Genomic DNA, 23384 nt, shown 5'->3' on the forward strand with positions numbered 1-23384 from the left:
GGGCAGCACTTGTGGAAGGGAAAGACTGCCTACTTGAGCCTGTGACAGAAGAGTCAGAGAACACAGTAAAGGCCAGGCTCTGCGTGGGGTGTGGTGGGAGAAGAGCAGTGCAAATTAAGATTAAAAAAAAAAAAAGCCAAAATCTAATAGCCCTGGTCTGAGTACTCTTGACAATAGTATTAGAAAACAGAGAGGCTCCAGCAAGGGCAGAACTTCACTCTGGCCCCAGGAACATGGCCAAACCTTAATCTCATGAGAAATGGGAGAGCATGGGGGAAATCTGGATTAGGGTAGATAAGCCATCTTTATAAGTACAGCCACCGCTGGCACCATGCAGCATAGGCTCACATAGCTTTGGGTTTGGTAGTTGAAATTCTGACAGGAAGGAACTGTCCAATCCCTGATGGAGTCTAATGGAGGGGGAAAGCCCACCTAGAAGGAAGCAGAAAGCCAGCAGCTAGACTCTATAGCCCCCACCCTATTCACAGTGCCTGGTGGATATCTTCTGATCGTAGCACTTTATAGACAACCCAGTAGAAGATGTTGAAAATGAGGAAAGTGAAAGGGAAGACAGCCCGGGAGATGGTGTCGATCCTTTTGGCTCAGTCCACGTACAGTTTCCGCATGGTTTCTCCCTCCCTTGGAGGAGGTGCTGGAGGTTGGGGGCTATAAATGCCAGAACCTTCCATTGGGCCTCCATCCCTTGCCTGAAGGCAATGGCCAAGGCCATAGCCACGGAAATAGAAGAGACTTTCTCGGATGATATCTTCCTCCTGGAATTACAAGGAAGAAAAAGGCAGAATTTGAGGTCACAGCTCTAAGGCATAGGCATAGAGACCAGACCACACAAAAAATATCTCATAGGTGATGCTATGCAGACAAGGTGGCTGGGTGCACAGGTCCACCGCATGCTTTATTATGGGCACAAAACTACTCAAGAGATGTTGTTGTTATTGTTGTTAGGTGCCGTCGAGTCGGTTCTGACTTATAGTGACCCTATGTACAACAAAACGGAACACTGCCTGTTCGTGCGCCATCCTCACAATTGTTGTTATGCTTGAGCCCATTGTTGCAGCCACAAGAGACAGATGTATGCTAAGCAGCTATATATGGTATATGTTATGATTCCATTTGCAGATTGGCCCTGAGCTGCCTTTTGAAAATGCATCACAACATTTAGAGCCATCTAAACCAGTGAAGTGCCAACCCACTGTGAGAGGGGGGCTAATAGGCATCTCAATGTCAAGTTATCTCTGACTGGTAATAAATAGAATAAACAGAATAAAGCCATTACACAGCAGAGCTGAGAGATTTAGACTTGGTGAACTTGACTTTAATGACTTTCAAAAGGTACAGAATTAGTTCTCCTTGTACATAGTATCTTTTAAAAACTGTTTATCTTGACTCAAAGCTAAAAATTCTAAAAGTTTTAAATGACCCTAAGGCGTTATCCAAATTAGGGTAAATCTGATCACTCTATTGCAGACACATGTACTTCTCCGCAAATCAGCAGATTTTAACATAAAAACTGTTGCCATCGAGTCCAACTCATATTCATAGTGACCCTATAGGACAGAGTAGAACTGCCCCATAGGGTTTCCAAGCCTGTAAATCTTTATGGAAGCAGGCTGCCACATCTTTCTCCTGTGAAGCAGCTGGTCGGTTTGAACCACCAACCTTTCAGTTAGCAGCTGAGCGCTTAACCACTGTGCTACCAGGGCTCCTTAGATTTTGACATAGAGGTCAGTATATCCAGGGTAACATTTATTAGCCAATGCACATTCTACTCATGTACATTCCATTCTATGTCATATCCATACTATCCATACACATTGTTCTTTTATAATCTATAAGATTATGATGGACACATGCATTATGATAAACACATTAGCACCAAAAAGGTAAATTTTAAACCAGCACTAAGTAATGTAGCTGACTACAGAAAATTCATTTATCCAATAGTCTGTTAGCTGACAACCTTAAGTAGCTATAACACAGTTTGGAGCCAGGAAGTAAAGAGAGAAAGATAGGAGAGGGAGAAGAAAAGGGAGAGGAAAAGGGAACCAGAAGTCCCTGGGGTGGCCAACAGAGAGAGCTTTACTCTTTTAAAGAGTCCTTAGGCCCCACCCAGGGCCTATTTACTCTTATTTTATATACAGCCCAAACAAGCACAATTTTAACTACATCCAGATGACACACTGCCATCAGAAGTGATGGTTCGCAGCCTGGAAATTAGACAGAAGACAGGGAAGTATATGCCAGAATCGAGACATGCTTCCATCAAAAGATGCCTATAATTTTTTTTTTTTTTTTTAGGTATTGATGCTTAAAGGAGTAAAAGCTTCAGCTAGCTAAGAAATCACCTTGAAATGGAATGCCTTCTTCCAGGATGACATCATCTACCATCCTGGTTTGCTCAGGACTGAGGAGGTTCCTGGGATGTGGGACGTCCAGTGCTAAAACTGGGACAGTCCAAGGCAAACCAGGATGAGTTGTCACCCTACCACTACCTGAGCCATTTCCTACAGATTATAAGAACAATGTGTCTGGATATTGTCTGAATATGACATAGAAATATGTACAGTGTGGATAAAGTAGGTTTTAGGCACTATGTGCAGTTAGACGGACATCATAGGGTCTTTATAATAGGTCCTCTGCAGCTATTATAAAAGAAGAACCAGCAGCCATCGAGTTGATTACGACTCATTGTGACCCCACGTGTGTCAGAGTAGACCCGTGCTCCACAGGATTTTCAATGACTGGTTTTTTGGAAGTAGATTGCCAGGCATTTCTTCTGAGGTACCTCTGGGTGGACTCAAACCTCCAACCTTTCAGTCAGCAGCCGAGTATGTTAACAGTTTGCACCACCCAGGGACTCTGCAGCTATGGTAACACACTGAAAAGTGTAGTTTGTAGATGAGACATTGGTGTGGCAGGGTCCCAGTTACCCTTGATTATTATGTTGCTAGAAGTTGATCTCTTAGCCTAAGGGCAGGCCCTTCATCAGGGCCGGACAAACTCAGACCAGAGATTCAGCAACATATTCCATGTCTTTTCTGTTGCCTGTGGGCCCATAGCACAAACTTGGGAAACTGCATCAGCACTGTTCACTGCTGTATACCCAGTGCCTAGCACAGTGCCTGGCACTTAGTCGGTATGCAGTATGTAGTTGTTGAGTGAATGAACTGATGAGTCACATGCCTCAGAAACTAGGACAGGGAATGGCTTTGTGTTCTTGTGAAGCCAGAATCCTCTCAGGGTCTCTAACTGAAGAGTCTATTCAAAAGAGAATCTTACTAAGTTACAAAATGTTCGGTGGGAAAAACGTTTACTCCCTGCTCTACCCCGCACAATGGACTGATGTCCTTTCGCTTCCAAAAAGGGAGCAGCACCTTTGGTGTAAGAAAGAATCTCTCTAAGGCTGTCCAACAAAGGCTGCCCAACCCTTGATTTTGCCAGAGTCTTTGTGGAGAGAGTTGTACATGTGTGTGCTGAAGGCAATCCACTATGGGTGTTGTGCTTGGGCCCTGTGTTGTTTTAGTGGGGCAGCCTTGTGCCCAAGGATGGAAAATGGGGCTGGCTTAGCTCTGCTCAAAGTTATTTCCATCCCCTCATTCACCAAAGGCCTGGGCTCACCTCACATGTGTTCTATAATTCATTTTCACACTACTCCTACAACGGAGGTTATACTGCAGATGAATAACCACAGGCAAATAAAATACCTCCCAGGTAATTGAAAAATAAGAGAGGTAAGGAAAATGATTTTCTTTTTTGCTTTCCAGTTCAGGGTACCTCAGACCACCCTGTTCTCTACTTCTCGTCATGACCCCCTCAGCCTCTCAGCTAAAGGAATACAAGCCTGGAATAGCCCTGTTTGCAAAAAGCTCTGAAGGAGAAAATTGGATCCAACTACTGTTTCTGATTCTATAGATCCAATTATTTTCCCTCTTTTCCAATCACTGTAAATCTAAGGGGAATTATTTGGAAATATTTCCCAGGCTTGAAAGAGCCATTTCATACAAGAGAGAAAATATGGCCAAATGGAGTATGCTGCCCTTGGCTCTTTCTGATTTTAACATAGTGTACCTCTTGTAGTTGGGGGAGCAAAGATGGGTGACCTGAAATCTAAGGGGTGGGGAGGCTGGATTTATCTATTTAGGCTAAATTCTGAGTTTGTGTTGTGTGTGTGTTGGGGAGGGACAATGGAGACTTAAATACCACTTGGTGGCTTCTGTGGATGTTGAAATAGAATATTTTTTGCAGTTATCTACAGGGAAAGGACTGAAGGGCTAGAGAGGGAAGATAACCCAAAACCAATCTAGGTCTGGAATGCACAGTGTAGGAGATAAGGTGTGGAGGTGGGGAGGAGTGTGTTGAGGAATGGAGACAGGCAAGCAGGTCTCTGGGACTGAGGCTCTGAGAAGATTTGGCCGTACTTTGAAATTTGTTCCACTTCTCAAGTTGTTCTATTTATACTGGCAAGACTTTCTCTGCCCAGTTTGAGACAGAGCCCTCTCCAACAAGCCTGCAAAGGTGAATTGGTGGGCTGGGTTGCATGGCTGCTGTGTCCAGAGCTAAGACCTGTTGAGATTATGAACAAGCGAGCCAGATTCTTCCCTGTGAAGTTTACAGATTCAGTGGGAAGACAAAGCAGTGGTTAGGCATTCAGCTACTAACCCAAAGGTCAGCGGTTCAAACCCACCAGCCACTCCACGGGAGAAAGATGTAGCAGTCTGCTTCCGTAAAGATTTACAGCCTTGGAAACCCTATGGGGCAGCTCTACTCTGTCCTATAGGGTCCCTGTGAGTCAGAATCAATTCGACAGCAACAGGTTTGGTTTTTTGTTTGGTATACATGACTTAAGGAGCCCTGGTGGTGCAGTGGATAAGAGCTTGGGTGCTAACCAAAAGGTCAGCAGTTTGAACCCACCAGCCCCTCCTTAGAAACCCCATGGAGCAGTTCTTCTTTGTCCTATAGGGTTGCTACGAGTTGGAATCAACTCGACAGCAACAGGTTTGGTTTTTGGTTTTGTAGTGCAGTGGTTTAGTGCTGGGCTGCTAACCAAAAGGTGGGCGATTGGAGCCCACCAGTTGCTCCACGGGAGAAAAGACCTGGTGATCTGCTCCCATAAAGATTCCAGGCTAGGAAACTCTATAGGGCAGTTCTAGTCTGTCATATAGGGTCACTATGAGTCAGAATCAACCTGACGGCACACAAAAACAACAATACATGACATGGAAGGAGAACACTATGCAGTGGAGATGGGTGGTTGAGGAGAGATTAGAGAAGAGTAAGCTTAAGTCTGGAGCTGGATGAATGGCTGACTGGCTCCAGAATACCCCTAGCTTGCTCTTGGCGAAGGGCTCCCTGATGATCCTATGGATTCTTCCCCATCCCTCCTCTCAGACTGGGGACTTTTGCGTCTCCACCTGGAACAGTAGGGTCCAGACAGAGGCTCTAGACATGGATCAACTCTCCATCAAAATTTCCAGCCTACTAAGTGACCTCCAGGCTTCCTGCTACAGTTCTACGGGGATGGCAGTGCCTTTAGGAGACTCACGAAGGGACATGACTAATGCATAGGTTCAGATTTTGAGGTTTTATTCACATCAATAATAAGCCTCAGCCCACTTTCAGGCAGGCTCCAGGAGCCTAAGCAGGGCCCAGGCTATAGTCATAACATTGTAATAATGGAGCACTGGTAATGACAAACTCCATTATGAGCTCAGGATTGGCCTATATAAGAGCAGGAGGGGACAGGCGGTGGGCATTTGGGGGTTGGAGAGGTGCAGGGAAGGGGGTGGGACTAGTGTCAACCTGGGCTAGCTCTGCAGTAACTGAGGGAACACCCACACAGGCAACTTAGATGATAAAGGACTCTGGACTGGCTGGCAGCCTGCTCTTCATTTCTAAGGTAGGCATTGAGAAGCCATCAAGATCAAAACACCCTTAAAGAAAGGTTTTGGTACCTGCAGGTTTGACACTGCAGAAGAGAGGGTGGAGACAGCTAGCTTAGAAAAGAGTGGTCCTCTTTTCTTACCACTTTTCCAAGTCTACATTTCTTCTTTCTAGTCCTCTGTTTGGGATTTTGTTGTTAGTTGCCCTGGAGTTGATGACAGGAAAGTTTAAAGAGAGGATTTTAAGTCTCTTGAATGAGTACTACTCAATGAGCTGCAGTTGTGGATCAATCCACTAGAGGGCCAGCTGCCCGGGGCCCAACTAAAGGACTAAAGTGAGGCAAGACTTGATAAATTTGGACAAACCACGAGATCAGACAGGAGCCCTACCCTCAATCGAAAGGGTATTTAGCAAGGGACATGAAACCCCAGAGGTAGTTTGTGAGATATTTTTAGTGTGGACATATGGTAGGGGTGCCCCAGGACAGTTTAGGCGGTGGGTGGGGTGTTATGAAGAGAGAAGTGTCCCTGATAGGCCAGAGCCAGGACTTGAACAATGGGCTCAGATTACTGTTTTCTAATCTTCCAAAGGTCATTGTATGCTTGCTTCTTTGGCTTTGGAGCCTCTAGAGTAGGCAGAAAACTAGGAGCCAGAGTTTGACAGACCAGAGCTCTGTGGCTCTGATAATTAAGCAACAAGTAAGGTTCAGTAAGGGCTTTCAGCTTTGCTCATAATTGGGCACTTGCTTCTGTAAGGGTGGCCCAGGCCACCCTCTGGTGTCATGACAACTTACCTGGCACCTATTGTCTGGGCAGTTGGGGGTAAACTGACTCTGTTGTCCTGACGATGAGATTCCTATTATATTTCCCCAGGTGATCACTTGGCTGTAGAAGAAATGGGGTTAACAAACAAGAGTAGGGGAGAAGAACAACTCAAGCCCAACAACTCTGAATCACTCAGTGAAGATCATGCAGAAGAAACCCAACAGCCACAAGAGGCAAGTGATGGTTTTTCAATTCCAACTTAGTTACGGGAACCCTTTTATAATGCTCCCCTAGAAAAGCCCTTGAATTCTCAGCCATTAATCAGTGTATGACAACATGGGTGCCTTCCTCCTGGGTGGGAGGAGGGTCAGGGGAACCATTACTAATTTTCAATGCCCTTTCATATTAAATAACTTCATAAAGTCCTAATACTGGCTAAAATTATTTTAGTGCTTACTGTGTGCCAGGCACTGGGCAAATGTTATTAATCACTATACTATATTGCCCTATAGGGGTTATTGTCCCACCGGACAGATAAGAAGATAGAATCAAAGAGATTAAAGTACATAGCTTATCTGAGACCAGCCTGGGACTAGAATTCAGGGGTCCTGATTGTTCTGATTGCAGCCCTAGTTTGGGTCTTGGTTTGTGGGAGGAGCAGTAGAGAGGAAGGAGTCCAAAGGATAAAGAAAGTGGGCCCCTCCCAAGTTGTATTCGCCATGCGTTGGCGCCTCTGCCTTCTTCGAAGTCTCATGAATTCCTTATGCTGACGAGAGACAAAATTGACAGCAGCGTACTCCAGCAGGGCAGCGAACACAAAGAGCAGGCACACAGCCATCCAGATGTCGATTGCCTTCACGTAGGACACCTGCAACATCCACCAACAGAGCCATCAGCCTTCTTGGAGTCCTTCCATGGTCTAACCAGTGGATTGCCAGCCCATATCAATTGCCTGTTATTCTTCAGTTTTATCCTGAATTTTTTCTGATTTTTAAAGAAGCTGTCCACGATATGTCCCATTGTCTGAAGGCTCATGTCAAGGAGATCGGGCTACCCATCTTCCTTCACCTCTCTGCACTCTCCACCCTCTATTTCCATCTACCTATCCTCCCTATACTTTACCTTTCTCTCTTTCTTCTTTTTGTAATTGTATTTCTGCTTCTTATAATTCTTTTCATTCTTGTCTTCTTCTGATTCTTTTTTTCAATAAACCAGCAATGAACATGAACACTGGATTTGTTCGCCCTCTGTTATTTTCTAGGGTCCTCACAGCCACTGTGATAGTTCGGCAGGGCTCATTATTCCCGTGTGAGACACATGAGGACACTTAAGGCCCAGAGAGGAAGGGTGGAGGAGACGATTGCCCAGTGAGAAGGTGGCACTAGAACTCGGGGGTTCTGGACTTTTATTTTAGTGGCATTGCCATTTACATAGGCTGTAATCTCACTGACAGGCTAAGAGCTTCTTCCTTTCCCTCCTCCACCCCTGTTCTTCCCTTGACCTTGTGGTTTTCCCTTCTGCTCTCATTGAGAGCCCCTGCTGAGGAATTAAGCTCAGTAGTGAGCTGGGGCCTCATCTTACCCTGAAGATGAGACAAGGGTGGAGCTCTGAGGGAGCATCACCCACTCCCTGCTAAGGACACTTCTCTAATTGCAAGGCACTGTTGACATCCACCTATCCAATCCCTAGTGCTCTTCTCTCACCACCTGCCTTTGCAGCCTCTCTCTCCCACTCTCCTTGTGAAGGCTGAACACTCATCTCTCCTGGAATAGAGCTGTGACTGGGTGGAGCCAGGTGGGTGAACAGCACTCGGGTTTATGAGGCCCATTCATCTCCTCAACCAGATTGCCTTCCTACATAGTTTTGAGCTGCTTGAGCTTACCCTATAGGGCTCCCTAGAAGAAGTGAGAGTCATGCCAGACAACCTCCTTCACCAGTCTCTGCTATGTTGGGCAGTGAGAGTGCTGCAGACCCCAGGTAAGAGCAGGTTTCACTGGATACACCCTCTATCTCAGTGGTTCTTAACCAGGGGCAATTTTACCCCCACAGGGCATTTAGCAATGTCTGGAGACATTTTTGGTCTTCACAACTTGGGTGGGGGTGTGATTGGCATCTATAGGGTAGAGGACAAGGATGCTGGCAAACATACTACAATGCACAGGACACTCCCCTTTCCCCGCAACAACAAAGAATTATCTGGCCCAAAATGTCAATAGTGCTGACGCTGAGAAACCCTGTTCTACCTCCTTTAGAGAAATTCCACTGAGGTAGTGGTGGTGGGTTGCTAGGCATCCCTGATTAGGCATCCTTTGGGGTCTCCACTTTGCCACCTGCTAAGATGGCATTCTATTTCATTCACCACCCCTAGTCCCACTGTGCCCCCAGGGATGTTCAGTAACTGCTATGAAGATCAGTAATGGGTTAATGACAAGGGAGGTCATGGAGGGCTTTGGACTATTGCAGAGAAAACACCTTAAGCACCAGGAAGAAATTCTTTTAACAATAAGCATGTTGATAATACCTCTTAAATATCTCTGGAATCCATACATTCACTATCCTAGTTCACCTGAAGGACTTCAGTAGTCTTCTAAATGGTCTTCCTGCATCTATTATTGCCACCTCCAATCTATTCTCCAAGCAGTGGTCAGAATTTTGTTTTCAAAATGTAAATCTGATCATACCACTTTCCTGCTTATAACCCTTCAGTGGCCCTCCATTACTTTTATGATATAGTCTATACTCCCTTAGCATGACATCTAGCCACTATCTACCTCTTCTGCCTCATCTATCCCCTTGCAATCTATGACCCTGCCATGATTAATTATTTCAGTAGTTCCCCAATGGGTCAAGCTCTCTCTCTGTTTCCTTCTCCTGGATAACTTTTATTTATCGTTCAGCTTTCATGTTAAATACCACATCCTCTAGGAAGCCATCCCTGATCATCCCAGTGTGGGCTGGCTGTCCCTGCTGTATGTGCTGAGGTTACCTACACCTTTTTAGCAACCAACACATATACCTGGCTGTTTCCTCCACAAGACTGTGAGCTCTGAGATGGCAGGGATTGTTTCTATCCTGTTCACTGTTCTATCCCCAGTGCCTAGCTGAGTGCCTGGAACATAGTAAATATTTGTTGAATGAATTAATGGATGGATGGGTTGGTGATGTGCTTATCCCTGCTGGCTTCTGCTTGCTCTCTTTGCCTTCCTCACCACTACCTGCCCCAAATGTTATGGGCCGTGTAGATGACAAGATCTAGAGAGAATTGGGTCCCTCCTCCCTGTGCAATTTTAAGTCTTAATCTGCCAGTCTCTGGTAGAAACCTGTATTTAGTGCTTCCATCCTGCTCTGAGCCACCTGCAGTTGGGTAGATCAAGGGCCTGGTGAAGATACAGTGAACCCCTATAGGGGCAGATAAGTAATGGTTATCTAGGAACACAGGGAATGATCATCCCAGCTGAATTTCCTTACAAAGTCTTCTGCCTCTCTTCTGTTGGACACTGGAGTTGTATTGGGGGTGAAATAGGTGTAGCTTTCAGAAGCCCCGACATGGCCCCATCTCTTTCCTTAGGGCTCCCACAAAACCCAAAATTCCACAAACTCAAGAGTGAGCAGAAGCTCCCTGGCTTACTCAGACCCTTGCTCTGTGGGACTGGCTAATGAGGCTACTTAGTTTGGAGTGCATGCCTGGGTATTTTGCTTACTGGCCAATGAGGCTGTGAAAATGTCATTAAAATCTGATGAGAAAGCATCAGATGCTGCAAACAAACAACCTCCAACCAAATCCATTTTTTCCAAAAGAGGAAACTAAGTGATTCCTGGGAGCAGATGGATTGTGCTTGTTCATAGGAGGGAAACAGAAAAGGAAGTTCTTTTGGCAAGAATGAGACATACACTGCAGCACTTTCCTGAGTAAGAGAACAATTTCCTTCATGTGTGTCAGTGGCAATAAACCAGGGCAGGGTTCTTAGGTCTGAACTGCTTTTCTGCCTCTTGATACAAGGCTACTAGCAGAACATAGTCATCACAGCCCAGCCCAGCCCTGCAGTCCTTGCCCAAGCTTAGCCTACCTCTCAGAGCCTCATCAATATCTTTGTATACCTTGGAAACACATTTACAAGAAATGACCCCTGACAACTTCTCCTGGAACCCTTGATCCTAATCTGAACTTTGTCACCACTTGTCCCTATGGGGCCTTGGACTACCTCAAAAGTTTCCCAGCAACTCAGAGACCACTGGGAACAACACTAGTTGTTTTAGTCCCAAGTCTATCATTCAAGTCTTTCTACCCTGACACCTAGTAATAACAATAGATACCTAACATTTATTGAGCAGTTATTATGTGCCAAATACTGTTCTGTGTGTTAATATATTATCTCATTTATTTCTTACAACAACCCTATGGAAGAGGTAATGTTCTTATTCCCTAAGTTTACACCATTAGTAAATAATGAGGCTGGGACTTAAATTGAAATATGTCTGATTTCTAATCTCCTACTCCATACTTTTTACCACTATACCTGCCATACGGAAAATTAATAAATTCACCATAGATGTCTCAGATTACCCCTGTCTAAATCCCCAGTAAAAGTTTGCTTAGGGAGCAAGCACTGGGAGATGGGAGATCACAGGGCCTGGTTCCCAATCAAGCAGAGCAAGGGGGAATTTGTTTACCGTAAGATCCATAGGAACTGTGTTGGGTTTGCTTCCCATTATTTCTCTATGGCCTAGTACAGTGCCTGGTACATGGAACATGCTCAATAAATGTTTATTGAAGGAATGAATGGCCCTGCTCCCTGATTTGCTCAGAGCCTTGCTGACTGTAAGGACTTTGAGGTGACCTCTAAATTCCCTACGTGAAGACATGAGGCAGGGAGATCCTAGGCCCAATCCCATCAGCACAAATTTCTCTGAGTAATCAAAACATCACCAGGCCCCCAGCAGATCAGAGTCCACTGATTTTAATTGCTATTTGCTACCTCAAAATTTTCTCACCCCAGAAAAATAGGCACTGTCTCTAGAATTTTTTGTCATAGTATCTAATTTTGGATATAATAAGAGGACAGAAGTCAGTTCAAAATCCTTGCATTTTTTTCTATTGTTTCTCATGGTGTATGACCTTAAGAAGGCCATTCTACCTCTTTGGGCTGTATTCTCCTCATCTGTACCAGGAGAGAGTGGGACTTTCTCCTCACTAAGGGTCCTTTGACCTTGGACCTGAAGGAAGGACTTCCTGAAGGAAGTCAAAAGTAAGTCAGGCACTGTCTCTATTTCTATAGCCAGACAGCATCCCTAACTCCAGCCTCCACATGTTGGTGGGGGCAGAGAGAATGCAGGACACCTGCTGTTGCTCAGTAGCTCTTCTCACCCTTAAACTCAAGGTAAATGGGGAATATGAGGGAGCAGGGGATGAATGGGAAATGGGGAGCCCTATGGCAAGCAAGTTCCTTGCATGTCTCTTCACCTTGGGCAAAGAGGCCCGGGTGCCAGAGCTCTGGGCTGTCATGGTAAGCACAGTGGTAATGCCCAGACCCACACGGGCAGGGGCAGCATCCATGTTGACCCAGAAGGAGACCCAGGACAGGATGACAATGAGTAGGCTGGGGATGTACATCTGAATCAGATAGTAGCCCATCTGCTCCTCCAGATGAAACTTCACCTCAATGCAGGTGAATTTCCCTGCAAGGAAAGGGGTGAGGTATCAGGTCCCAGGTTCCCAGCCTGCAGCTGAGCCTAAGGGGCCAGGACTAGAGCAGCGTTATCTCCATTGTCCTACCTCTGGGCACCTCAACTGGGCCAATCAATGGCCCTTCTCAGACAGCCCCAGGTAGTACCAGATGTATGTACTGAGAAAGCTCTCCGAGCAACCACCAAGGACTTGACCTCTGGCTCTCATCACTTTCATTTCCAGCAGAAGGCCATCCATGGGACAGTACAGCAAGAAGATTAAGAGCAGGGGGCTCTGGAGCCAGATTGCCTGGATATGAACCCTGAAACTTTCACTCACTAGCTCTGTAACTACAGGTAAAACACTCAAGCTTTCTGAGCTTCAGTTCCCTTGCCTGTAAAGCAGAGTAATAATATCATCTCCATCACTGGGCTTTTGTAAGAATTAGATGAGATAGTATATTTGAGGTGCTGAGCACGTAGGTAACTGTTACTATTGTTATCGTTATTAACAAAGCAATTAGCTTAGACTACTCATGTCTCAGCAGCTTTGCTTGCGCTTGCTGGTACCCCAGAAGCTCTTTACTAACAACAGTTCACTGGGATGAACGCTGCTTGTTCATAGCAAACATCTGGAAAACAATGCGTGACAGAGACCAGCTCTGGACAGTGGCAGTGGAATTCTCGTAAAGTATCGGGCAGCAGCATTCTATTCCACCAACAAAAAGCGTATTGCTCCCAGGCACGTGTACCAATGCTCTGCCTCCCCTGCCAGCCATCTTCACTTTCCTGTGCTTCCCACAGCCCCAAGGCTAAGAAAACACTTCCTCAGAGGCTCTCCCAGAAGCAGAGGCTTGGGATAACCGAAACAAAAAGGGAAGATGTATATATTGTTATTTTATTTTGGCCTAGGCCCTCTCTTATTAGGCCTACCTGATTCCTTAAGGCCAGTGATTCCACCAATGACTGACTGTGGCTTTGACATGTTGTATGATGCTGTGACCTCTTACTGTTCCTTGAGACCACTCCACTTCAACCCCTTCCTGGGCTTCTTGCCTTGACAAGCCTTTGCTAGGTACCCATATTTTCTTTCTTTCTGGTTTTTTTTTTTTTTTTGATAATAGTAATTTTGTTTTTACCTTGTGATGTGGTAACTGGAGAACTGATGGCACAGTAGTTAAGAACTATGGCTGCTAACCAAAAGGTTGGCAGTTTGAATCCACCAGCCACTCCTTGGAAACCCTAGGGGCAGTTCTACTCTGTCCTATAGAGTCGCAATAGACTGGACAGCAACTTTTTTTTTTTTTTAAATGTGGTAACAATTGCTGTAGAGCCAACTCTGACTCATGGCGACCCTATGTGTGTCAGAGTAGAAAAAAATGATGGATTTTTTTCCTGGAAGTGGATCGCCAGAACTTTCTTCCTAGGTGCCTCTAGGTGAACTCAAAACTCCAGCCTTTTGGTTAACAGCCAAGTGTGTTAACTGTTTGCACCACCCATGGACTGAGATTTTTTTTTAATCACAAAATTAACACTTGTTTAGTACAGATAGTCTCCAACTTACTACGTATTTGAGTTATGATGAACCACACAACCATCTGTTTTTTGGTTTTTGTACTACATACATTATAACCTGTAATTTGCAGATGTAATCATTCTAAGATGTTCAGTTGCAGATGTTTATGTGTAATGTTTCCAAGCCCGAAAGACAAATAAAGATCAGATTTATAAAGATACTGATAATAAAAGGCAATAATAATGAAAAAAAAAAAGAGGCACCCACCCACTCCTCACTTATCGACATGGTTAGGTTCCTAAGACCAGGCTGTTATGCAAAAATCAATGTTATGTGAAAATGGAGGATGACCACATAATTACATAACTGCCGAATTACATCATTACTTAACTGCCAAACCACATCATTACATAACTGTCAAATTATGTCACTACATAACTGCCAAACCACTGAGAATCATGGCTAGCCAAGTTGACACATAACCTTAACTATTACAGACAGTACTACTCTCGCCTCGCACCTCGGCATTCATTACTGTCAGATGTACATCGTTAATGCACAAAATAGTCGGATAGTAGATTTTTTTACTGTGGTCGTAAATTGGAAATACCAGATAACGAGATAGTCGATAAGTGAGGAGTAGGTGTATTCGACTTACGTCAGAACAAACCTATGACAGAGTCGTCAGAACGGAGCCCCGTCGTAAGTCGGGGGCTACCTGTATAGAAGAAATGAGTAATAAGGAATAATAATTTTCACAGTTCACGTTTCTCAATCCCTTATAAAGTGTCATTTGCTTTATGTACGTTATCTCATTTAATCCCTCAACAACTCTTTGATGATAGTATCTCCCATTTTACAGAGAGGATACTGAGGCTCAAAGAGATTAAGCTACGTTTCTCAAGGTTACCCAACTAGTAAATGGCAGAGCAAAAATTCAAACTTAGCTTTATCTGACTCCCAAGTTCTTGCTCTTACCCATTGTGACACATTATTTTAGAAACATTTGGTGCTATTTCCTTTCAGGTTTTTTTAAAATTTTTTTTTTTTTGGTTTGTTTCTTCTACCTCAATATAATCATTCTGTGTATACAACTTTGAATTTTACCCTTTTTCACTCGAACTTTCCTGTGTTGATATAGACGGCTCATAATCATCCTTTCTAATGTCTACATAATAGTCTATCAGGCAGATACACTATGTAATTTATTAACCTCTGCCCTATTGGTGGGTATTGAGAACAATTCCAAGTTTTTGCTAGTATGAATAGTGACCTAGGAGCCATCTTGGAGTCTAAAGTCAATCTGATTTTTTGGACTATTTCTTTATACTAAATTCCAAGGAGTGAGATTCCTGGATTAACAGGTCAGAAAAAATTTTAGCTTCTAGACTAAAGTTTCTTAAAGTATGTTCCCTGAAACACTTGTATCAGAATCCTCAAAATACTTGTTAAAATGCAGATTCCTGGGCATCACTCCAAGCATATGTAATCAGAATCTCTGAGAGGTAAGAATCAACATTTTAACAGACTCCCCAGGGGGATATAATACACATTAAAGTTTGAAAACCACTGACCTGTATATAAGTTGTCAATTTGTTCCCAAAAAGAGTATATCAATTTCCACTCCCACCTGAACTTTCTACATTCAGTGTCTCGTTTCTCCCCCCCGCCGCACCCCCACGTACATGCATGCACATATTCAGAGGGCAGCACCCAAAGGATGTCAGAGTACCATAGAAGGAGCCCAGAATCTCCCCTCTTTTGCATGTTGCCTCCTCTGAGGGTCATAGATTCTCAAAGACAAATTGCCAGAGGAAACAGGGAACCAGCAGCTCTTAGGGAAGCTGTAGGGGGCAGATGATCAGGCTGGAAAAGCATCCCCTTCCCACTTCCTGGCCCATGTCTCCCTCCTGGGAAAATAAGCCAGTTCATGAGGGCTGGGCAGTGGTAGTGTCGGTAGGGGATGTGGACAGTAAACTGGCCAGAGCCCTGGGCTCTCTTCCCTCCCTGTTCAGTACAGCCATTGACTACTCCCAGATATGAATTCCCCAACTTCCACACTAAGTTGGCCCCAGGCAAGGTGGGACGCTTCCTGCCACTCACTGGCACAGACCCATTTGCTCTGCAGCATGTGCCAGGGAGTTAGACAGACCTGGAATGGAATTCTGAATCTACTATTTACCAGCTTTGTGACTTGGATGATTGATTTCACCTCTTAGAACCTCAATTTCCCCATTCTGAAAAAGTGGAGCTGATAATCCCTACCTTACAGGGTTACAGTACCTATGAAGTGAGATAAGGTATATGAAGCACTTAACACCATATCTGGCACAAATTGGACCTTCAGTAGAGGCTGGCTGCTTTGCCCCCTTCCCTCCCATCTGGAGGCCAGTAATGATCTTGGATTTTTCCCTGTGTTGTAGTGCTTGGTACAATAGCCTAGATCCTTCTCATCCCACAAGATAAACTGGGGCAGAGTCAGCCCCTCAGCTACTTGGCTAGCAGGAGCATCTTCTAGCCACTCAAACACGAGGTCATTCATGGTGTAGCCAGCTGAAAGTGACAGAGATGGCAGAGGGCTGCAGAGTGTGGGTCGGGAGTAGGGTCAGAACTGGCAGGAAAGACCGGATAAGGAATACGGCTGGGCTTCAGGAGATTCATGTTCATCTTGGAAAGGGAGATTTGGCCAATTGTCTCATGGGCCCATCCCTCACTGGGTAAATTAGGAAGATTCCAGACTCCTTTCCTACCCAGTTTTCAAGCTTTAGAGAAGCCTCAGAAGAAATTACTTTGGTGGACCTAGAAAGCAGGTCAAAAGGGTTGAAAAGATGCCAAGGAACCCAGCTGGGAAGCTTCTGCCATATCTCAAACCCAGGGGACTAAGCATGTGTATCAACCACATGTCTTGAGCTGAGCCAGCCTCAGAACCAGGGCTTCTGCCACTTCACCCCAGGGAGGGGAGAGCTATTTATATCCTGCTAGTCATGCATGAGGAGCCCTGGTTGCACAGTGGTTAGAGTACTCTGCTGCTAACCGAAAGGTTGGCGGTTCGAAATCACCAGCCGCACCGCGGAAGAAAGATGTGTCAGTCTGCTTCCATAAAGATTACAGCCTTGGAAACCCTATGGGGCAGTTCTACTGTGTTCTACAGGGTCACTATGAGTCAGAATTGACTCGATGGCAGTGGGTTTGGTGGGAGTCATGCATGGGACCATGGACACACCACAGACTCCTAGCCAGGGCCTTGAATTGGGGCAAATTGAGAGCTAACATCTGAACATGCCAAGTTGCTCACAGATAGCTAACAGTCGTGAGGGCTCATGCCACATATATGACAGTATTCAGACATGTCAGGTAGAAAGGGGAGCAGAGACACCAAGGCTCACAGATGTCCAGTGTAGGGCTGTGTGACTTTGGGCAAGTCACTTCCCATCTGTAAAATAGGGATAATAGTGGCTGCTCTACCCACCTTTCAGAGTTGTTGTGAGGGGGTAATGAGAACCTGGATGTGAAAGTGGTTTATGAACTCAAAAGAGCTGACCACATAGGACACATTCTGTTCATCATTATTATTGCATGCTGGCAACAGCCTTACAAGCCTTCTCTGAGGATCAAGTGGCTATCTCCTGATCTCACAGTCACAACACCCAGGAGATGAAGAAGGAGTGGAAATAAGTGACAGTCTAGCCTTTTCATCCCTTGCCTCCTCTGCACATTGGGCAACCCCTTCATGCTGGCACCCCTGCCATAGAGTAACCCTTGGCTGACCTCTCTACCCTGAGCACTGTCCTATACCTAAAACTGTCTTCTCCCAATTCTCTACAAGGGTTATATGTGTTCATGGATAAATCAAGGATCAAAGAGTCTCCCCCTCCTGCCAACATTGGCATTTTTATAGGCATCTTCAATGTCTTAATTCAGGGAGACTAAAGGTAGAACTACTTTAGGTACTGTGAGAGGGAACATATCTTTGGGCAGGGGAGGTGTCTTTTAAATTGTCCCACAACCAGTATAAACATGTGTGTATGTAAGTCTGGTACCTTCCCATTCCCCGGCCCTGTGGAACAGCCAGACCAGCAAATAGTGTGGAGATGGAAAAACACACTGTCCTGGGTGTGAGGGACCCCTGGCTTCCTCTCTGCTAAGAACTGACTGCATACCCTCAGGTAAGCCCCTCTTTATTCTGGGTTTTCCTTTTCCTGTCTAGAATATCATGAATGAGATTAACTAGCTGGTATTCCAGGCCATGTCCTGTGACTCTCTAGAGACACAGCTCTCCAGCTGCATCGTGCAGGTCTGGATGTCCATGGGGAAGTTCTTGAGGTCCATCTGGCAGGACAAAATGAGGGTCAGCCTGGTGGGGACAATAAGAAAGAAATGATATTGACTTACTGGGGCCAAACACATCACAGGAGACCCTCTTCCCACCTATCAGCCTCCAACTGGCTTCTTCCCCTTGCTCTACACCCTCCTGGCCATTCACCAGGTGCACCTGATGCTGTAGAGCACATTGCCATTCTTGAAGATGTGCAGTAATTTGTTGTCCGTGGTCACCTCATGGAAGTTGGCCCTTTTCTCATTGGCAAAGAACAAGTCTGGCTTCCAGATTGAGTCCAGCATGGAGGGATCAAGGTCCACCGAGTCGTCAGGATACTCTCGATAGGCCAGGCGTGGGTCATTCTACTGCTGCCGCAAGAAGACATTCACCCGGTAGTCCTGGGAAGGGGCAGAGATGGGCCCATCAGTGATAGTGCTATTGTCAGGGGCCCAGCAAGCTTACATGGGCAGGAGGACCATGAGGAAGAAATGTTAGGAGCACATCTCAGGGCCAGTAGGCATTTTCCGCTGAAGAAGGGGCCTGCTTGGGCTGGTGTGGCAGAGATGTGAGGGAACAAGACATTTATTGAATACTTACTATGTGCTAGACTTTCTGCTAAGTGCTTTCTTTATATGATCATTTCATCTAAGTCTCACACCAATTCTATGAAGAGGGTACTGTTATGATCCTTATTTTGTGGATGAGGAAACTGAAACAAAGAGAAGTTTAAATAACCTGCCGAAAGTCACACAACGATGATATGGTAGAGCCAGAATTTGAACTAGGATTCTCTGATTCCAAAGCCTGTGCTCTGCACCAAGTTACCTCACACATTTGACTCATAATTTCTGTCTTAGCTACGTAAGCCTGTGACTGTGGAAAGATGACTTCCCAGTGACCAACTTCAGACATTCCATGACTTTAGCTATGACCACAGAAGAGGAAGAGGGAAGTAGAAGGAGGAGATTCTTGCTATCTGATGGGCTTCTCCCATTCATACTAGAGTGGAAGCAGGGAACAGGGAGACCCCTCACCATAGTGGTCTCGGTGACGGAGACGAAACTGTTGATGAAGATGTTGCAGGTCACGTTCACGGGTGGGCCTAAGGGCAGCATAGCGCAGCCCATTGGCAGGGTATTCTAGGAGGCTGGGAGCAGAACCCAAGACTCCCTCCCAGAGCTTCAGGCCAGGGCATTGCCAGGAGGAGGCAGTGCCAGCTACATAGACCCCATGAGCAACGGAGAAGGGTGGCTCCTGAGCTATAAGAGCTAGGCTTGTACCTCTAGCCTCCTTTCCTTGGGGCAGGAGATAGGTGCTGGCTGGGTAGTCTATCTCCAAAAGGGATGGGGAAGGAGAGTGTTTTTTTTTTTTTTTTTTTTTGTAGGATGAATGTTTCTTACCTTTAAAATTGGGCCGAATCCTGGCATCGTATCCAGATGTTCGTCCCATAAGCTTGTCCAGGAAATCAGAGGGGTACATGGGCTGAGTAACCCCCTTGGTCCCAGATTTGACTTTCTCTTTTGCCAAGGCCACTCTGGACAGAAGAGGTAAAGATACCTGAGACCAGTTGTATTCTGCATTTGTCACAGAGCCCTCCACCTCTGCCCCCACCAACCTCTGGCTGGTCTCCCAGTCAGCCAGGAGGATAGGAAAGGATGGGTTTCTGGGTGGCCATTTCCAAAATGAGGAGAACAAAAATAGTCATAAACCAACAGTGCAGCTCATCAGTTAGACCTAAAAAAGTGCTTTGACATATATTAGATATTTTTACCCTCATAATTTTCAGTGTGATGGGGATGAGAGCTGGTATTTCCATTTTACAAATGAGGATATCGAGGCCTCCAAAGGAGGAGTAGCTTGTCCAAAGTCTCAGAGCTAGTGAGTGGCAGGGTCAGGACTCAAATCACCCAGGGCTAAGGCCTCATCCAGTATTCTCCTTCTGAAGATGTTTTGAAAGCCCTCAAAAAAGAGTGACATCTCACTGGAAATAATGTGGCTACTGCAACGTTTTGCCCATTTGACGTAGCCAAGGATGAGAAGGGCTCAAGGACAGCCTGCATCCCTGAGAGTTGATTTCAGTTGTTTGGGCTTCATGCTGGGTTGTTCAGGATCTAGGAACCCACTTCTGGGGAAGGAAGCTTGGCTTCTGGCATTTGCTCCAGCAGGAAGCTACTGGACCTGAGTTCAGGGCTATGGTAGCTGCAGGTAAGTGAACTGGTTTTGTCAAGGAGGTAGGTGGAGAAGGAGGGCCCTAGGAGCATGGAAAGCCTCCCAGCAGGGTGACCATGCTGAAAAGATCAGCTCCCATCTTCTTCCCCTTAACAGCTTGATTTTTGAGGAGGAGGCTAGCGTGCCTCAGCCTAACCTATAAACCAGCCTCTTCTCCCCTAACAAGTGTGTTCCCTTTCAGAGCAGCAAAGCCCCTTCCACATGCCTGCTTACCTGCTTACCACCCAACAGATAGACCACGGACCAGGGGCTCAGCCAAGCCTTGGGGATAGGTGCGGGGCTCAGGGCGGAGCTCAGGCTGGACTCCTGGCTGGGCCATGTGCCTCTTGCTCCATCCTGCCATCATCGCTGTGGCAGGCACTAGAATCAGCTCCACCACTACCACTGCTGCTGCTGCACTGTGGGGCTGGGAGGCAGGGCGACTGCTGTCCTTCTGGGTCCTAGTCTCCTCTGAGCCAGTGGGCCTCTCTTTCCCAGCAAGTCCATGCACCAGCCAGTGACCAATCGTGTAATAAAAATAGCTAAGGCAGCCTGCTAAATACTTTACGCACCTTATCGTGTTAGTTTTCACATCAATCCTCTCAGAAAAGTATCATTATTATCTGCATTATATAGATGAGGAGACTGAGGATCAGTGAGGTGAAGTCACTTGCTCAGGATCATACAGCTAGTAAGTGGCAAAGTCAAGATTCGAACCCAGGGCTATTGGACTTCAAAACTAAGTCTATCACAACACCATGATGGCAGTAGCCCAGGATGGGCTGCCAACCCAGAGCGGGGGAAGGTCAGTGGCAGCCCCTCCCTGCCTAGAGTACTACCTCCTTGAATTGTCTAAACAGGAGGAAGCCCTTCCCCTGGGGACAGGCCACCTTGGCCGGAGGAGCGGCAGCAAGCCTGGGTTGCCAGAGCTGGTATCCTAAGCAGGCTCTGAAAATCCAGGGAGGCTGGTGATGATGCTGGAGCAAGCAGAAGTCCGTGGCTTCACCACAGGATGTCCACACTGGCCAGGTGGTGCTGCTGCCACTGCTGCTGCTAGCTGCCTGCCACCTGCCCACTGGGAGGCCACATGGCCCTGCACATGAAGCAGTTGGACAGACCCTCCTCACCATCCTCAGCCTCATGCTCAGGTCACTTCTCCCACTAGCCCCAGCCCCAGGACCCTGGGATACGTTGTGGGTCCAGCTCTCTTGGGCCCCATGCCCTGTTGCAGCCCCTCTCTTCTGGGGCTGGGGACTGCCTTGTCTGAAGACCTGAGAGCAGAGTCACTGCAGCCACGCCTTCTTCCCTTTCATTCCTGGAAAGTCCCAAACACTGGCAGGACCTGGGAGGTTCCAGAGCTGAAAATCTTGCTTTTGCAAAGTCCTGGGGTGGGCTGGGGGGAGAAATCTGATTCTGTCACTGGGTACCCGAATGACCTTGGGCAGGTCACTCCCCTTCTCTAGGCCTCAGTTTCCATATGTACAATGAAGGACTCAGACTCAAGACTCTCTATGGGCCTTTCCTGCTCTGACCACCTTTGGTCCCCAAGCCCAAGTAGGAATGCTGCAGCGGAAGCTCCGACTGTGAGGCAGCCTCCCCTCCAGGAGGGCCAGAAAGCCCCAGCTGGGTGCCGCCTTCTCCCTGCTTCCTCCTGTCAACTCCAGCTGAGCTGCCATTCCACTTTGAGCTGCTTGTCACTCTTAAGAAGTTTCCTGCCCCACGCTGCATCCCTGCCTGCCTGCCAGCCAATGTAGCTGCGGAGAGGGGCAGAAGGCTCCTCAGAGGCAGGCAGCCCTGCTGTGCTCCTTGAATTCAGAGGAGGAGCAGGATGTTGCAATGGCACCCACCCCAGCCCCTCCTCTTATGACCAGGTCAGCCCAGGCCACAGCCATTTTTCCTGCTCAGCTCACCCCGTCAACCTGGACTGGCTCCTGATCTAATGAGAAAGTTGGAAGGGGTGGGACATTTAAAGGGGATCCCAAAGCATGTATTGCCTCCAAGCCTAGAAAATGACCGCTACTTAGTGCCCCTCCAGGGCTACCTAACAGCTGCGCATGCACAGGCAGGGTGATTGCAGAGGGCCAAGGCCTGGCCACCTCATCTCTATCCAGATATGGTCTTCAGGCAAACCCTGGCTACTTGAAGCCTCCCAGGCAGGCAGCTGGCAGATGTTGCTGTCATTTTTAGGGAACAGAGCAGTGTGTGATCAAGCTAGTAGGGAGACAGGGTTGGGTGGCAGGACAGTTGGCATCCCTTTCTGGGCTCAGCTACCTGCCTACCCCCTACTCAGGCCCAAGAAACTGCCACCCATGCAGAAACCTTCTCACCAGCACCGGCCTTGACATGCCTAATGAAAAATTCCTGGGTCCTGATGGAGGGGGGAGGGGCTGTTCTCTTCTGGAACACTCCAGAATGTGGGCTTTTTGCAAACTTAGGCGGAACTGCTAGATGCCCCGGCTGCTTCTGGCCAGGAGACTCTAGTGTTTGCATGCATCACCTTCTTACCCCCACTAAGCTCACCTGAGGTGGACCTGCCCTGGCAGGGTCCAGAGGAGAAGGAAAGAGAGGGTTGCAGGAGCAAGAGTTGTCATTCCACGGGGACCCTGGAGCCCTTCCTCAGCCTGGTTGCCAAGGTGAGGGGGGATATCCCAGCGGGAACACCAAAAGTATAGAGCCTTCCTCCAACTTGGGCTGCTTGCACGGAGCCTGCGGGGCCAGGCTGAGTCGCGCTCTCTCCTCTTCTGTTCTCTTTTCCTCTGTCCTGTCTTTACCAGTCAGGGGCCAGAATTATTCCTCTGGAAATGATCCTGACACAGATAACCCTACAGGCTCCTGCTCGGACTTTCCTCAGGCTCCAGAGGGCCGAAACCGGCTGGGGAGCTGGAAGAGATTCTCTTTGGACAGCAATCACTCTCCAAACCCTGGAGAATCTTGGAGGGGAGGGAGAAGGGAGGCTAGTAGGAAAATGTTTCCCTCCCTCCCACCTCTCCCCAGATGCACCCTCCAAAAGCAGCAA

At 46.9% G+C, this 23384-nt stretch overlaps 1 protein-coding gene across 1 annotated transcript; it reads right to left on the reverse strand.

Annotated features, from left to right (window-relative positions):
* Positions 1 to 602: 602 nt before the first annotated feature.
* On the reverse strand, positions 603 to 22959 carry LOC101342457 (glycine receptor alpha 4). Its single transcript, XM_004388905.2, is given in 9 exon segments — positions 603 to 773; positions 7381 to 7530; positions 12124 to 12341; positions 16258 to 16395; positions 18114 to 18196; positions 18335 to 18558; positions 19195 to 19262; positions 19561 to 19694; positions 22889 to 22959. Coding segments are annotated over 9 exon segments (1257 nt in total).
* Between the last annotated feature and the right edge of the window lie 425 nt (positions 22960 to 23384).

Source organism: Trichechus manatus, unplaced genomic scaffold (assembly GCF_000243295.1).
Source record: "Trichechus manatus latirostris isolate Lorelei unplaced genomic scaffold, TriManLat1.0 scaffold00221, whole genome shotgun sequence".
Lineage (NCBI taxonomy): Eukaryota > Metazoa > Chordata > Mammalia > Sirenia > Trichechidae > Trichechus > Trichechus manatus.